This window comes from Aphelocoma coerulescens, chromosome 15, assembly GCF_041296385.1.
Source record: "Aphelocoma coerulescens isolate FSJ_1873_10779 chromosome 15, UR_Acoe_1.0, whole genome shotgun sequence".
Classification (NCBI taxonomy): Eukaryota; Metazoa; Chordata; class Aves; order Passeriformes; family Corvidae; genus Aphelocoma; species Aphelocoma coerulescens.
The window spans coordinates 2,944,190-2,961,881 of record NC_091029.1 but is presented as its reverse complement, the minus strand read 5'-3'; the positions used below and the strand labels follow the sequence as shown (position 1 = coordinate 2,961,881).

The following is a 17,692-nucleotide window of genomic DNA, read 5'->3' as shown; positions in this document are numbered from 1 at the left end:
CTGCATAGATCTCAAAAACATAAGCTATGCAGAGTAGAGCTCCCTGTTACTCCTGGATAAGCTTTTGAAGTGCCAGTCTTAAAAGACTGGACTTTTGCATAGAGCTTTCTAATATCTTAGTTTTCCTCTAAAAGGTGTATCTTTGTTTGGAAGGAGTGCAAAAACAGAAGGGTTTTACACTTTGAGCTAAAACTCCATCATTTTGGCAATAATGCCATAGTAATAACTTTTTCTCTAAACTGGGCTTGACTGTTCCTTCCCAGATAAAACTAGGTGGCTTTTGCTAAGTGTCAGGAATGTTGCATGCTCAGATTTTGTAGGTCATTATCAACTGTTAACTGAGTGATTGTTCCTTTGGGAACAATTCAGGGTGTACATCAAACTTACTTTGCACTAGTGTCACTTTGATTTTAGAGGTGGTAGCTGTCTCAAGAGGAGATAAATATATACCCTTAAACTTGACTATCCTCCTGTTTTAATTAGCAGGCAAAGAGAGTGTGCACTCAGAATGAAGTTGGTGTTGGCTGCCTGCCCAGCTTTCATTTCTTGAGAAACTTTAACATTGGCTGAGCCCTGTCTCAAGGCCCTGTTCTGTGCACAGGATGATTCAGCTACATGTCCAAATCCAAAGTGATGATAGCAGAAACAAAGGGTGAACTGTGATGCCTTATCACTTACTGAGCCTCACTGTTCCTGCTCTGCATGGCCAGAGCCGTGTGCTCTGCAAGGGAGGGGGGTGTTTCTGCTGTGTTTGTGTCCTTTTGAGGCAAACAGAACTGTATCAATTGCAGACTCTGCAGTAGATGTCTTGGCCAAATCCTTATCCTGTTTTTAAATGTCAGCAATGGAATGGTATTTTTGGAAGGAGTTTTCATCATGGGCATACACTTGGGTTGTGTTTTTTGGTAATTTAAAGCAGTATTGGTAAAATTGTGAGCTGATGACTGTGTGTTTTGCCCTGGTTTGGGGTACCGCTGAGGAGAAGTGCTGGATTTTGATGCTGTGCCAGGTGTCTAGAGCACAGAGCACTTTCTACTTGATTCATTGCCGTTTCAGAAGAGGTACAGATTGTGTTTTCATCTTCAAATTTAGCTTTGCCTTTATTCTGTATGAGAACATCTGGGGGATGTGTAGGCTTTAACTTACCTGCTGTATATTGTCAGTACCAATAAAATCAATTACTGTGTTTAAAAGGCCTATGTCTGAGGGAGAAAAACGAATTGGGAATAACCAATGTGCCTGTGACACCAGGCTGCCTTTAACAAGCACAGTCTCCTCTTTATCATAGGGTTACTATTGCATTATTTTAAAATCTGCCTGTAGAACAATGACTGATAGTCCAGCACATGTAGAATTGATTTTTTTTTTTTTTTTAATAAGGACAAGCTTAAGCAGGTACGCTCATATAGAAACCCAAAAAACATCCAAGCTTTGTGGCTGTCCTTTAAGACAGGTGGTCTGGCTTGTTGATGGACTGCAGAAGCTTTTCTGGGTAAAATACTCACTTGAACTGGTGGGTGAAACAATGCACTCCAATTACCCTCTTGAAGCTGCAGTTGATTGTAAGTCATGTGGATGTTTAATAGAGAAATAAGTGCTTCAGTGTAACACAGCTTCTGATACTGAAATAATAAATTCTTGTAGTTAGACAATGAAGAAGTTTTAATTGTAATCAAATGGAGAAAAGCCACAGAGCAAGTAGAGAAGAGCCAATAAATGCACCATGTCCCAGTGCTGGTGTCAAGCCCTGGAGGTGAGAGAGACTCTGTGCATGCCGGTGCCTCAAGTGCAGGAGGACTGCGATGGCCTTTGACATGGTGTTTGCAAAAAGATGGCCATGTAGGGAAGTGACAGAGCCCTTCATGCTGGGATGCATATCTGGCTATGGAATTCCTGGCCAAGTGCCAATGACATTTGTGTGTCCAGGCAAATATCTTTCAACTGAGTGGCATAAACAACCAGGTGATTGGTTTCTCCCCTGTGCTGATAAATAATATTGAACAAATTTTTACAAGTCTTCCCTTGCAAAATAGTTGTATTTAATGCTGTAACAGCTTTGTAAATTTGAAATAGCTGTGTGGGGGTCTGACACAGAGATAACTTTATTGTAGGAATTCTTAGATTGCTATTGATACATGCAGGCACGAATTTCTTAACTGCATGTTGTTAGGAAGACTTTCCATGTTCACTTCAGCAGAGATGGTAGAAAAGATACTGTACAATGAACAGGAGCTCTTAGGGATGTTAGGATCACAGATTTGGGATGTGTGCCTTAAATTTGCTTGCACACCTGTGGTGGGTATGGTTCTCAGAGCTGTAGTGTGTGATGGTTACTAAGCTGCAGAGTTTTTCTTAGAATTGATGAACTGACGAACATCCAAATGCTGTCCTCACATGGCTTTTCAGTTTGCCTGTCTTTAAATGGATTATCATGCTGTTGTAAAAGCTGGAGTTAATTGGAGGCTAGACTCTAAACTTGTAACCAGGGGCTATCTTATTAGATTAGATACACTTTGGTTTAGTTGAGTTTTTTGTTTGCCGGGTTAAACTAACATTTTAAAGAGAAATTTTAAAAAGCATGGCCCTACTTAAAAGTTTTGTGTGAAGTTCAGCCTGAAAAACTGGGATAAATTGGTTGTAAATCATGTCTTTTTTTTATAGAAGCACATTTGGGAACAGAAATGACCTTTGTTCACTTCTGCTGTATTTTCCTGTCTAAAATTTTCTGGAGTAGATACAGTGTATCTGAGTTTCTGTAATTTAATAAATGAAAGTTCAATAGTTGCAGTCAGTAAGTGACCAAAGCACAGGCACAGTAGTTCCTCTTTTCCCTGAATTTCTGAAGGATGGTTCTTGTCATCTTTTACTGTATCTGTAAGTATTCAACATGTTAAAAATACACACAGAGTTGCCAGAAGCTGTTGCTTATTAAATTAGTGTATATTCCAGAAAACTTAGTTTTATATGTGGCACAGAGTAGGCAAGAACTGCTTTCTGAGGCTTTGAATTCCAACTGCAGAGCACTTCAGGACTCTGGGGTGCCTTATAATAAAAGAAAGATAAATTTTGGGATGGAGAAGGTCAGGAAGGAAGACTGTTGAGGTGAGTTATGTCAAAGTCCTATGTGGTTGTGAAGAGCTTCAGGTTCTCCCTGGGAGTACAACTAAAAAACATGAATGTTGCAGATTTTACTCCAGAACATCTGGGTCCTTGTGCCTGTGTTACTTTTCTAATAACTAGGATTGATTTTCAGGCTCAGTGCTAGACATGCAGGTTTACTTTTTCTGGGAAAGTATTGAGATTGGAAAAAACAAGGAAAAGGATGGAGGAAGGCTTAAGCCCAGAACAGAGACCTGCTGGAGGCTGTCTTAAAGCAAACTGCTGAGAGCTTCTCTTGATAGGGAAAAAGAATTGACTGCAAATGTTGTGGTGGGTGTTTCCTTACTGGGTGCAAACTGTTGGGTTTGAGTCTTAAAGCATGTCTTTTGCTTTTTCCCTAAAGTACTACTTTTGAACCAAAAAAGACAGGAAAGTAAGATCAGTGGTTGATAAATACATGTACGAGTAGGGCATAAATCTGTGAGCTTCAGTGAATGTTTTGGCCAACACATCAGAGGCAGCTTGGGGATAACCAGACACAGTCCAAACTCCATTCCATACTTCACTGGCATCTGGAGTCATTGGAGGTTCAACTCAGGGCACAGCCTAAACTTGTGCCACTTTTAACACACATTTGAAATATTGCAAAACATATTTCCAATTTTTACTCCAATTCTGGTAGCATTTTCCTTCTGAGTTACTGAACTGGTAAAAATAGTGAAACTAATTCTGGTTTAGTTGCTTGAAAATTGAGAACATAGCTGATATTCTGTACTCTGACAGAACTGATACTGAGTGGGTTTTATTATAAGCACAAATAGTGCTGAACAAAAAGCTTGAACATCAGGATAATGTTCTGTTATTACTGTATCACCCTAACAAAGGAAGCTTTTTTTTTTTTAAGGCTGAAGAAAACTTGCATTTGGAGCTTTGCTTCACTTCCAGAATTCTGACTCTTGGTTCTTCTGTTACCCAAATGCAGCATAGCTTGGAAACAGGACTTCAGCTTTGGTGTGAAGATGTTGTTGTTCTCTACCTGACTTGCCTTAAGTTGAGGCTTAACTTACCAGTCTGTTCTTTCTGCTATTAGGTAGTTGTATAGGCTGATCACAAGAGTTTGCCATCTACTAGGCAGTGGTATAAATAGATCCACTAATTAAAAGCTAAAACTAGACAAATTTGGTTTAGAAATGAGTGCAGGCTTACAAGCTGTGTCCCTGTCCATCAGAAATCTTGTCTAATGTTCTGGTGCCCTCTTCAGAGAGAATGACACAAGTATGTGTTTAGAGAATATAAAGAAACAAATTAAGAAAAATTTGAGTCTTACATACTGTTTAACACAGTATCTCCATTTTTCTCAACCCTCAGTTTTGACCTGGAGATATTTTGCTCCCAGAAAGCGAAGCTTTTTCTGTCCTTTTGGCTTTTCTTGATAACAATATAATATTTATGTGTTGTTCACTTTTTTTTTTAACCTCTACCTTTAACAGTTCCTGGGTTAGGATACTCACACTTCGCATACACTGCACAGTAAGCTCTGTGGATATTTTCGGTCTGCCTAGAATGCAGAAGGTGGATGATAGAGGCAGTTTTATGCAAGTTGTCTGATGGAAAGAATGAATTTAAATGTATTGTGTTGTCTCCTTGTCAGTGAAAGCAAGTGCTGTTTTACTACTGTGGTTACAACTGATGGACCTTTGCCGGTGTAATCTGTCTCATTGGAAAATAAATCTTACCTTCCTGGTTTGGAGTGGAAACTCAGACTTAAAAAATGGTTCATAATCACTCTTCTAATTTTGTCACTTTGACAGTCTTGTCCTTGTATGAAAGTGTAGATGGACTCAATTATGTTTTTGTTTTGTAGAGCTTCTGATTTCTGGTACTATTTTATTATGCCCTGTTCAGGAAGCTTAAAACCTGTTACTACAGAAGAAAAATTAAGTTTCTGATGGTCGAAGGAAATCAAGCACAATAAGAAGATGAGATTGTCTGTGTACAAGGGGGGAAGAGGACCTAAGCTGAGCTTGTGTTAAGGAAGTTTAATACAAAAACCAGTTGTGCTGGAGCAGCTCTACCTCTAAATAAAAGCAAACCATTCTGTTCAGGTGTGAGCTTTAAGTATTACTGTCCTCAGCAATACTCAATTCAACACTCAGAAAACACTCAGTTCTGTTGATTGAAGTGTGTAGCATCCCTTATGTGTTATTTTAAATCTGTTCATTTCAGTTCTTAAACTGAGTTCTTCAATTCTTCATGTAGGAAGCTTCAGTTGCTTCAGTTTATTAATAAATATTCACAATGGTGTATCCTCTAATTTAGAGTATAAACTTACTTTTGGGTAAGAGAGGGGACTGAAATAACTGACTCTTAAAGAGACCTAAATGCCTCACTAGGAAAAGTGGTTTAAATAACTGTACCAGTAATCTGTCATGTTAGAGCAGAAAACAGTTGCTAACACTTCATGTGTTTCGGCAAAAGAATTAATATTTACTTCTTTTCCTTCGGATGGTAAAACCCCGTGTATTTTCACTTAGGTGTTCTAATAGCAGTGTGGTAGATTATATCTTCTAAACTTGATAGTATTTCTACTCTAGCCTGCTAAAATTAGAGCATCCTAATAAAGCAGGAGAAAGACCATAGAGTCTTAAAAACCAAAATACATGAACTTGTCAACAATGAATGTTAATATATTAAGACACTTTTTTTTCCTCTCTCCATTTGATGTTTTATGGCAATTGGTTTGGGGATGCTTTTACTCAGTTTCAGGAGCTGTTTGTGTTCACAAACTGTTCAACTACAGAATAATTGGAGCTGTACTGATAATCTTTATTACAAAAGTCTAGTTCCAACCCCCAACCTGCTGATAGCAGATCCAGGGTGACACGGGCTTTGGTTAATGATAAACATAAATAAGAAAGTGTGAGGTACATATTGTATATGAACAGCCCTTCTGACTTCTACAGGAAGAATTACTTTCATTTGCTGTGATCACACAGAGGGACTTTCTGCAAACATATCACTTTCTTTGCTGAGAAGAGGAATTGTTCTTGTAACATATTAACATAAAAAAGAAAAAAGAAGCAAAACTTTTCACTTTTGACAGTGTACCTGCCTGTAAATCTCTGAGTAAGTCTCCAGTGGTGTGAGGGGTCAGAGTTAACAGAGCTGATATCGGGGGTCAAAGTACACATTTCAAGCAGTAGTTTTGTTCTGAGGACTGTTCTATAGCATAGTGGCTTTTGGAGGTACAATTAATGTTGCTTCCTGAGCCTCCTGTCACCAGCAGTTTTGATTAGAAGATCTGGCATATGGATCTCAATAGACTATATTGAGATAGTCTAATAATTTGAGACTTGAAAGATGAGTATGGTCCTGTTGTAGTCTAAGGTTCTTTGTTAGTACCCAGAAGTAATTAAAAATACAAGGGACTGAAATCCACACAGCTTTAGCAGTTATTTTCCCTCCACCTTCATTGCTCATAGAATGTGTCCCATCACTTCTGCCCATCTTTCTGGGCTGCTTAAAGCACAGACTGCCATAGCCTGCAGCATTAATATTGTATTTTGGCTTTAGAGGTTTCCCAGTGAGTGTCTCAAACCACTGCCTGACAGAATTCTGAAATGAAATATTTAATTTTATTGCTTTGCTGGAAACTGGTAAAGTATTCAAAGGGATATCAGTGCTCAAATGAAACACCCAGGTAATGAGTTGGTCATTTCACTGTAGGACTTGGTCAGTGCCAAGTATTAAACTGGGACAAGTACATTCTGTACTTGAAGTCGATGTGGGACAAGTCTGTGGAGAAACAGTGTTGGACTGTGTAAAAATCAAATATATGTGTTCATATAGAGGGAACTTGACCCATAACACTGCCACAGCACTGGGAGCAGGAAGATGAGGGCTGGGGAGCTTTGAACTTGAGAAGAAAGTCTGTGGTGTTGGGTGTAATCAGTGGGAATCTTGGCAGGTAACATTGCTGGTTAGGTGGCTGAAGAACCCCGTATTTTCAAGTGCTAAATTATCCCTATTTTCAGTGAAAAATTGTGACTTCTTTAAAGCAACTGACATAAACTTTAAATTCCTATTGCAACAAAGTACCACTCTAGTTTCTACCAAGGAGTGGAAATTGTAAATTGTCTGTTTCAGTGTAGACTCATGTACAGTTAAATAAAATGGATATTTATCTTTTTTAACCCCCTGTAGGGACCAGGTTGTTTTTAAACAGATTCATTTATTCTGTGCTGAAGCTCAGTATTAAAATTCTAAAATGCATGAATAAAAGGATTCTGTGGGTAAAGCTGTAATGATTCAAACCAAACCCTTCTCTCACTCCTCCAAGCAGCACTCAATGCTGTAGTTAGTGGGGATGTTTTAATCAGTAGTTATGTATTTGGCTACATTATGTTTCAGAACACATACCTGGGCAGTTTTGAAAGCAGTTAATTTGATTTCTTCAAAGCTGTTTTGGAAATCAAGTGACTATTTAGGATTAAACCTTCAGTTGAAATAATGGATAAAAATATTTCTGCAACTGAGTTGTTATTTTAGATGTCAGACTATGGAATTGTATCACTTACTGTAGCAGCTCTGTGCTGAGCAACACAAATACATAATCACTTTCTCATTTCTTTCAAGCCTTGGATATTACTTTCATTGGTTCTGTGGACTGAATTATATGAATTTTAAAAAGCCATCCAAAAAGCAACAACAGACAATTTTTTTCCTATTTTAAAAGTATAGGGAAAAAACACCTTCTATTTGTAGATGAGATCTGTAGTACACTGCTCACTGAACATTTCCTGTGGTTCTTCTCTGTCATAGGATGGCTTCCTATTTATTTTCAGCTTCAGTTGTGCTCTTGAAAGTATATTCAAGACTATAAATGACTTAGTGTCATAGTTGTTATTTTGCAAAGAGCTGTTTAAAATATCTCTGTAATTGACCTTGCTGTGCAGTTTTCCTGCCTATTGGAAATGCCTTGAATATTTTACTATAGCCTTCTCAGTCAGAGAGGGCGAGTGAATAATGTGTCTTATCTTAAATTGTTGAGATAAATTTATAAAGCTGCACTGTTATAATAAATTTAACACTTTGGTTCTGGCAGTTCAGGCAATTGATAACAACAGTAGTAGTTTTCATGGAAATACTGATGTTGAATATCAGTAGTCTGTTAGAGGGGTCTCTCCAAGTATTTTAAGTCTTGTGAATATTGAGTTTGAACAACTTGGAGCAGTTCAGAAGTAGGTTAGAAAATCGCTTGTGAACTTTGCCATATGTCAGTCCAGTTGCTTGAAGGTTTTAAGATTAGTCTTTTAACAGCTTCTTTTTTGTGTTATGCATCTTTACCAGTGTTGTCAGATGTGGTGGATGTGGGCTGGCTGTCGCTCTGCAGCTCTTCCCAGTGCTCTGAAGATGTTTGTGCAGGTTGACAGGCGCTCACCACATTGCTCTGAGGGCTTGGCCTGTCCAGCCATATCTGAAAAGCAGCTGCTACTGTGTGTCTGCAAATAACCCTCCTCAGGACACCAGGAGAGCAATTGAATAGTTTTGCCTTTTTTGGCCTAGGCCACCGTTTGTCTAAGGCTATTTTCTCTTGCTGCTCAAGGGCATTGTGGCTTAAATTAGTATTCACATGGTATAATGATACATTTGTGGCTGGTTTTTTATCCCTTCATATACACATGCTCACAAAAACACATGTCTGACTTTACAGGCAAAACTATACAATCTTTTGCTGGTTTTAATGGTTGGAGTTACTCTGAATTTACAGAAAGTCCCGTGGTGCAAGTTTTCCTAACGTTTGAAGTAGCACTTAATTCTCCTCTTCTGGGTTTTGTTGCACAGTTTTCTACTCCAGGGTGTGAGTGGTTGGATGAGCCAAGGCTGTGACACCACTGTAGAGATTTTCATGATATTATTTCTTAATGTGCATTATTGCTGCTGATTGCATAAGCAGTTCCTGCAGGAATTGCAGCTTATTTCAATTTCACTGCAGGGACACAGATTCCACCTACTGAAAAGATCAGCTGTCTTTAGTTAGTTATTCTCCCTTCTTTATTTCTTTGCATTATTTTATAATAATTTAGCTGACACTTGAATGCTTGCAGTGCTAAATTACATTAGGAGTGTTCAGTCTTGTTAATTAGCAACATTGACATGCAGAATGTAGAACCCCTCCATGTGAGTCAGAAATGCCTCATTAATATGCTTTAGCAAGTTAATTTGCATGCAGCCATTTATTTTCAGTAGGCACAAAATGGTAGAGCTTTAGTTTTTTTCTTAAAAACTAGGAAAAGCTGGGTAAGAGGAAGTAGGAAGGTAGAAGAATTAGTTTTGAGATGTTAGGGATGCTTGAGCTCAGCTGACAACTGGATTCATCACTGCCATTTTTAGGAGTGGTGTTAACTTATCATCTGCTGCTTTGGTGTCTCAAGCACTTGTTAGTGAACTTTTTGTTGTTTGTGGGTTGTTTGTTTTGTTTTGTTGTTTTCTTCAGTGTTGTCTTTTGCAAAGTAGAAATGTGTATGACAAGATAAACATAACAGATCTGTGAAAATTGTAACTGGGATATGGATTGTGGTTATTTAATAGAGCAGCATTACTGGAAAAGAAAGCTACTGTGTGATCTGAAGTTAACATCCAACTCTGAAACATCTGACAGGATTCAAAGTATAACATTACAAGAGCATATTTGCAGAAGCACGTTATTCTCACAATTGGTGCCAAAGAAAAGGAAAATACAACTTATTTTAGTTTTCTAAATAAATACTTGTGGATAATGTGATCTTTGGAGAGCAGAGGACTCCCTTTGGGCATAGAGAAAACAACTGAAAGACTCCACAGGACCACTTGTTCTGAAAAGGGAACTCGATTCACCTTAGCTACGGGGTTTGATTGTTTATAAATACATCTTCTGAAATTGGTATCTTGCTCTTGAGAATGTTTTCCCTTTGCTTTCAAGTGGCCGTGTTGTTAGAGAAACAATCCAGTGATTTACAGCTTCTTTCTTGGAGGTTAGGTAGGGGCAAGTCTAAATTGTCAAAGTGTACTGGATACTCAGAAAATGGGAGTACTGCAAGTCACAAAAGCAGCAAAAACTGCTGGTGATCTTAGTCATTTGAGCAGTTATTGGAAAGTCATTTTTCTGGCTGACGGAGCTAAGGGACACGTGGTCAGAAACCTCTCAAACAGCAAAATTCTGACTTTGTCTTGTCATTCCTTTGTAGTTGGAGACAAGGTTCCTGCTGATATAAGAATTACTTCTATCAAATCTACAACTCTAAGGGTAGACCAGTCAATTCTCACAGGTACAGTTTCTGTGACTTTTATGTAATTATGTGCATAATTGAAAGTGCCTCTTCACCGTTCATTTGGAATGATCCATCAGAAACAAGCCTGCAGTTATTGAAGTTCTCTGCATTCAAGTCCAGTAAATTTCTGATCTGGTAACTTCTAGAGTGGCTGAATGTATTGCTTCATCATTGGCTTTGTGTTCCCTTTAGTGGGATGAACATTCTTAATGTGTCTTGTAATGCTTTTTTGGTCATCCCCTTCTCCCAACAGACACAAGCAATTTGTGGGAAACTAAAATAAAAATTATGAATTTCTCTTCTAGTTCACAGAGTCTGCTAGGTTTGAACATCTTGTCGCCACTCAAATATGAAAGTATGTAAATCTACTAAATGTCTTCTGCAACAGGAGAGAACAACTTTTGCAATACTGGCAGCTTTTAAGCTGCTGCCACTAAAGACTCAATACACTCGAGCCTTATTTGCTGAAATTCTGTGCACACACATTCGTGTGTTTTCTGGTACCAGCCCTCAAATGCAAGAGCTATTTTTAGAGCCCTTTTCAGATTTGTTGAAAACAAAACAAAGTAGCAGCACTTCTGAATATAGGAAAGAAGTTGGGAATCAACCAAGCATGCTACAACAATTTTCTTTCAGCTGGAACATGAAGATCTGTCTGCCTGTTTTGGTAGCATAAATTAATGTTAACTAGCTCTGAATTTTAAAACAGTAAAGTATTCATAGGAAGCCTATTTTTCATCCTTGAATCTGTCTTGAAACAGGCTCCAAAGTTTCTCACCACAGATCCTGAATAGCACAAGATTGATCAAGCTTTACTTATGTTTAGCATAGGAAAATGGACTCCATGCCTGTAAAGCTGTCGGAATAAGTAGAAATAACCCACCAGAATTCTATAAAAAGGGACTATTCCTTGCCTTTATTTAAGTAACAGAATTCTTGTTTTAAAGGAAGCCTTTGCTGTTTTCAGCCAAGCTGATGCTTGAGTCTCCTGACTGATAAAATAGGACTGAGGTCTGAGATGCTGCTCAACAAAATCCTTTTAAAAGGAGGAAGCTTTGGCTCTCTTGAGCTTACACAAAGTAGTGTAACTCAGTGACTGAAGCTGAGAGCACCACCTTGTGAAATCTGGTGTAGCAATGAACATCTGCTATTAAAGAAGAGGAACCTTTCTATACCTGTGTGACATGTTTGTAGAAGCTGATACATAATTTTCAGTTTTCTTGGCCAACATTTGAGGAAAGAAGTTTGACATCCTAAAAATTTTAGGGCTCAAGATTATAACTTTTTTGAGTCCCTCAGACTCCAGATGCATAATCTCTTCTTAAGACTATTTTCTTTATTTCAGGTGAATCTGTGTCTGTTATTAAGCACACTGACCCTGTGCCTGATCCTCGTGCTGTAAATCAAGACAAGAAGAACATGCTCTTTTCTGTAAGTTATTTGTCTTGAGATTTTCAGAACATGTTTAAAATAACACTGAAGCTGATAAAAATGTGCAGAACTTCAGGTCTTCCCCCAAAAGCTGCATGACTTTGCTGTGTTCTCTACACATCTGTGTGTGTGTCTCCATACACATTGAACTAAACGCATTAAAAATTAGAATTAACTTTTAATAAAAGCTGTCCTCAGGGGAAGGTGCTGGATGAAACCAGTCTATATGAGGAAAATTATTTTTGTCCTTCACAAGGAAGTCTTGGAAGGTGGAGCACACACACTTTTAGTGTCTCTACAGTAATTTCCTAAAGTAATAGTTCTTCAGCATGGTAAGAGCCCACACAAATTTTGGTGTCGTGTAGCTACAATTGAGAACTGGCTTTCTATATAGGAATGAAATAGTTTGTTCAAATTTATTTAAAGGAAGCATTAAATATCTTTCAGGTAAGAAAATAACTTCTTGCTGGCAGGCTGCTTAATTTAACTGTTCCTTTCCATGTTAAATGTGTTCACACAGGGAGCTTCAGGGAACACATCTATTACTCATAGTAAATAACATTAAATCTGACAAAATAGAGCCCTAATTTAAAAAAAAAAAAAAAAGAGGGAAAAAACATTCAGTATTTCAGTTGAAATACATACTGCTTGCTCAGCAACTGGGTTTGGCTGTGTTGCTTGTGAGAGGTCAATAGTGACTGATTTTGAGCCTGTTCTGGGAGCAGAAATTCCACCCTGGAGTGTTCCCTTACAGGCACAGGCAGCGTCATCCTCTTCCTCTTTACCCTTTTCCATGTCCTGGCTGAGACACAATCTGGGCTTGCATGAGGTGGTTTGGTTTGAGGTGTTTTTGTGGTGGCTTTTTTTTGTTAAATTAAAACCAAACAAAAGAAACTCACCCACAGAACCTGTTTGTAGGTTGACTCCAAGTTTTCCCTTCTCTTTCTTTCCCTCAGGGTACAAACATTGCTGCTGGTAAGGCCATGGGGGTGGTTATTGCAACAGGGGTAAACACCGAAATCGGGAAAATCCGTGACGAGATGGTGGCCACCGAGCAAGAGAGAACCCCGCTGCAGCAGAAGCTGGATGAGTTTGGGGAGCAGCTGTCCAAAGTCATCTCCCTCATCTGCATCGCCGTGTGGATCATCAACATCGGCCACTTCAACGACCCCGTGCACGGCGGCTCCTGGATCCGCGGCGCCATCTACTACTTCAAAATCGCCGTGGCCCTGGCCGTGGCCGCCATCCCCGAGGGCCTCCCTGCTGTCATCACCACCTGCCTGGCGCTGGGCACGCGCAGGATGGCCAAGAAGAACGCCATTGTGAGGAGCCTCCCCTCTGTGGAAACCTTGGGCTGCACCTCGGTGATTTGTTCCGACAAGACGGGGACCCTGACCACCAACCAGATGTCTGTGTGCAGGGTACGTCCCACTGGGCTTCTGCTGCTCCTTTGCTCCTCAGCTGCTCTCAGTAGTCAGCACTGCTCAAATTCCCCTGATCCCAGCTCTTTCGGTTCTCATATCATCAAAATCCTGCTTTATTTTCCTAAGATAAGCCTCCACTTTGAATTCAGTTTTCCACTGTGTAGTCTTGAAGGCTTTTTTGTCTTCCCTTCTTTAGTCATGGCTAAAAATAGCTCTACCCACACTCAAGGAAGAGAAAGTTGTTTGTAAGCAGCTTTCCATTGACTTGTCTGGGAGCCTTTCAGGTTGCTGGTAGTTCTTTGGTGGGATTTATGCCTTTTTTAAGAAAGTTACACTGTAGACCAGACTGTGTGTAAGTGTCAAACACTTGGGTCTTTAACTGAGAAAGACAACAGTGGTGGAGAAACTTAGTGTGAGAAAAGGAGATTTACTGCAGCAGCTTGGGAAGTCAAAGGTGTGTTCACTTCTGAGGAGGTTCCACCTTTATTTGGTTATCTTACCTGCAGTAGCTCTGCTGGTCTCATATGGATCACTGTAGTGTTTTCAGTGTGCAACACTGACTAATCTGGCAGCTTGAGGTGCAGTTGACCCTGTCACCAGCATTGCCAGGGTCATCTTCAATGTTGGTGTATTTTTAGGCAAGCATGAGTTCTGTGCCTTTCCTCCCTTCCCCCCAGTACTTTGTCTAGTGTTGGCTAATTTGGGACTTTCATGGCTGATCACTTAACATACTGTGTGTTCAGTTGCCAGTTTGTGCTTCTGTGTAGGGATTTAGTGGCAAAAACACTGAATTCTTCTGTTTAATAACTTTAGATGTTCAGTGGCACAGCAACTCCAACATGAAATGTCCAGAGTCTCATTACGTTGGGTTAGAATTCCAAATGTGTGCATGTTGAGCACTGCACACCAGTGGTGAAAGTTTGTAAGCCCTAAGCACTTTATTCTCATGTGATTGATGGCTTTTTCTTTCTAATTGGTGGTTGACTTGTTCTGCTTCCTTAAGTATCGTAGTATTTATACCTAAGAGACACAAAGCAGCTGCTCATCAGTATTCCAGAAGAGGTTACTTGCAGTAGAGTTGCATAACTGCCCTAGTCTTTGCAGGGATTTTTTCATCCTGCAGATGCCAAAAGCAAGAGGCTTCCTGGTTAACTCATCATTTAAGTTGTGTTTATTTAAAAGCTCAAAATGCTCTGCTCCTTATTTAGAGGGCTAAATGTTTTAGATCTTGTCCAGTACAACTTACTTGGTTCCTTGTTAACCTCTGACAGCTGCAGCAGAATGTAAATTGCAGTTTGCAAAAATGTAGCAAAATTCTAATACCTGTAACAATAAGTTTATTTTATTGGGCTGTATTTTGTGAGAATGCTTCTCTAAAACATAGGGCAGCACAATGAGGGGAGAGGAGGACATTGCTAAAATGTGATGTGACAAAATAGTCTGTACTAACCAGTGGATCAGAAGTTCCATTAGGATACAGCATCAATTAGTGAGAAATTATCTTCTCCAGTACCACTCCAGCAAGCCATGAAGAGTAAGACAGCTTCAGGCACTGTGGTTTTTATCTCCATCCTCAGATGTGGCTCTGCCTGCAGCTCTCCTAGAAAGGAAACAAAAGAATGACTGAGTTGCAGGTCTCTTAGAGGTACAACTGCATCCCTCAGATGGGTGTCTGAATTTGAAAATATCATTTCACCAGTGCTAGAACAGCACTTGAGTTGGCTGAATGGTTTAAACTCCCAGTGTTCCATGTGGTAAAGTGACTTGTAACTGGAAATCCAGGACAAGCAACACTTTTGCTTAAGGCTGGTATTAAGAGAAACTGGCCATAGTCTGACTCTTGCTGAAACCTCACCTCTTAGATCTCAGCTTCTCCTATTTGTAAATGCTTTTATTTTGATTTTGGGAGGAATTGTCAGTGTCCAAGCTGACAGTGTCCAGCTGAGCTGCTTTTGACTGTTTCAAAGTAGATAATTAGTTCATGGTTTGTGTTACATGAGGATTAATACACAGCTGTGAAGCTTAGGAAGAGCTTGGATCTAGTGAGGATTGTCAGGTGGTGTGTGAATGGTCTTCCCAGCTGAAGTGTACACAGTTCCTGTGGTTTTCAGCTCAGTTTTCCAAAGAGATCTGTAGGCAGAAGGGCTGTTACCTGCACTTTGTGCTTCAGTGTATGGAGCTGTTCAAACATATGTGAGATTGAAGTGCAGAGGATCAGGACTTGTCTGGTTTGTTTATTCAGCCTGAACTTGCCTCTTGTACCTGCTTGCTTAAGGCCTGTTTAAATCTCTTGAATTAATTATTGTTCAAAGATAGTAACACTTGTAACTCTCTAATTTCAGATGTTTATCCTGGACAGAGTAGAAGGAGACAGCTGCTCTCTGAACGAATTTACTGTAACTGGTTCAACATATGCTCCCATGGGAGAAGTGTAAGTGTTCTGTTCAAGTTAAATATTTGTCTGTTTATGCATTCACTATTACTTTGGTCTAGAAAAGGGGTGTGTGTAATATTCAATAGTGATTGTTAATAAATGAAAGGTCAGCCTGTGAGAATGCACATTGAAGGGCTGGGGGCAAAGTAATTAACAGGAAAACGAAGATAAATGGTAGAAAAGTAAACTTTCATAACACTGAATACAGTCTCCAGTATTGCAAAGTTCCCTTGATAATCTAAAAATTAATTATGGGTAGAGAGGATTTATTTTATTGAAGTCTTACTGGACTGAGATTAGCTATCTCAGTGCTTCTGTGTGAGGTTTACTTTTATTTAAAAGCTGGGTAAATCTGAAGAAGGTGAGCATTTGCTAATCTGTGAGCTCAGTGTTTCCAATTTCCCTGCCTCAGAGAATAGGGAAGTTGTTTTTTCTGAGGCATCTTCTGAATGTGTTACCTCTTAAATTGACTGTAAATTCCTGGCCCTCAGTGGTTTATTGGTGCATCTGTACTTGAGTTGATGCGTGCTTATCCCAGCCTTTGCTATTTGAGCTGCTGTTAAACCCAGTCCTTTAGGAAAGGAATGAGGTTTGGTTTACTTTAGCAGTTGCAAGTCTCTACTAGTGAGGTAAGTGGTTCATCCTGAAAACTTCAGGAGTTTTTAGGACTGCTTCTTGAAGAAAAGTTTACTGGCTTGTTACAGCTCGTTTTACTTGGTCAGTCCTCCATGTGTTTTCTAATCTTATCAATTCAGTTTTACTTGCAGAGTAGAATTCTGCTATGGGTAAAGTAGAATTTAATTTCAGTTATTGTAAATGTCTGAGCCTTGTGCAGTTTCACACGTGTGCCTCTGACTCCTGCAATCTTGCCCATCTCAATAGTGATTATCTCTGTTTAATTCCCACAGCAGTTAAGACCCTGGTGTTCCCAGCAGCTGGAAATCTTAATTCCCCGGTTCTCCTTTTTATTTCAAAGCTAATTGCTGTCAAAAGCTTACACTTTCATTTCAGGAGGCAGCATTTGCTTAGACAAGGTGACTCCAGACCTTGCAAAACTCCCAGCTGTTGCTCTTTAGCTGATCTCACAAGAGCTCCAGACAAACGAAAGAATAAAATAGAGTGTGGTGACAGATGTGGGGGATAATGAGACAGACAGCAATGTTTGTTAATGTGCTGTTTTCACTTGCTGAAGTTGGAGGAATGTGAACAAGTGTGTTAAACTCACTGCATTCAGGGACACAAAGGATTCTGAGAGAGGGAAGTTGCCTCAGAAAGGCTCTTACTGGAGCATAAGGAAACTCAGCTCAACTCCAAGCCTTAGGGCTGGTTTATTTCTGCATTTATGGGCAGCTTTTAAAGCAGTGGCTTTGGAGGGATTTTAAGTAAGGTGACTGGCTTCACCTTGGATTGCAAACTGTCACTGAAAATGAAGTTTGGGGGGGTTAAGAGGCAGATAATCCATTGCACTGCCCCAGAGCAGGACCTGCTCCAGATATGAACTGTTTCTGACAGGTGTTACTTGGTACTTCAGACACTGTTGGTTCCACAGCCTATTCAATTGCATAACCATTAAGTGTTTTTGCACTAAATCAGTAATTTTTCACTTAGTCTTAAAAAATATGATACCTGACTCTCCCCTGAGATTCGTTCAGAATATAAAATCACAAATATTTCCTTCTAAAAACGCCCCAAATTTCATAATGATTTATTTTGCAGGGATATTGGGAGTTTGTCAAAGTTTGGAGTAGTTCTGCCATGTGTCAGCACACTCAGTGCTTACTGCAAACAGAGCACAAACCCAACAATAATTAAGAACTGGCAGATTGCACTTGACCTTCAAATGAGTTAATCTTGAAAAACCTGAAGCTGTAAGAAAAAAAATTCCTTTATCCAGAACTGATCCCAGCACCTTAAACTGCATTTGTTCTTCAGAAACTGTTGATAAGGAATACAAAAACAAGGGTTATAAAAAGCACACCCTGGCGTAACAAGCT

The 17,692-nt window shown here is 39.5% G+C and overlaps 1 protein-coding gene across 2 annotated transcripts in view; it reads left to right on the top strand.

Annotated features, from left to right (window-relative positions):
• Positions 1–17,692, top strand: part of ATP2A2 (ATPase sarcoplasmic/endoplasmic reticulum Ca2+ transporting 2) — a 44,775-nt gene that overhangs the window by 13,342 nt on the left and 13,741 nt on the right. For both annotated transcript variants that reach the window (XM_069030447.1, XM_069030446.1), the window contains exons 6-9: positions 10,326–10,406; positions 11,755–11,840; positions 12,797–13,261; positions 15,607–15,695. In XM_069030447.1, the coding sequence (XP_068886548.1) occupies positions 10,326–10,406; positions 11,755–11,840; positions 12,797–13,261; positions 15,607–15,695 (721 nt within the window). The remainder of the gene's footprint in view (positions 1–10,325; positions 10,407–11,754; positions 11,841–12,796; positions 13,262–15,606; positions 15,696–17,692) is intronic.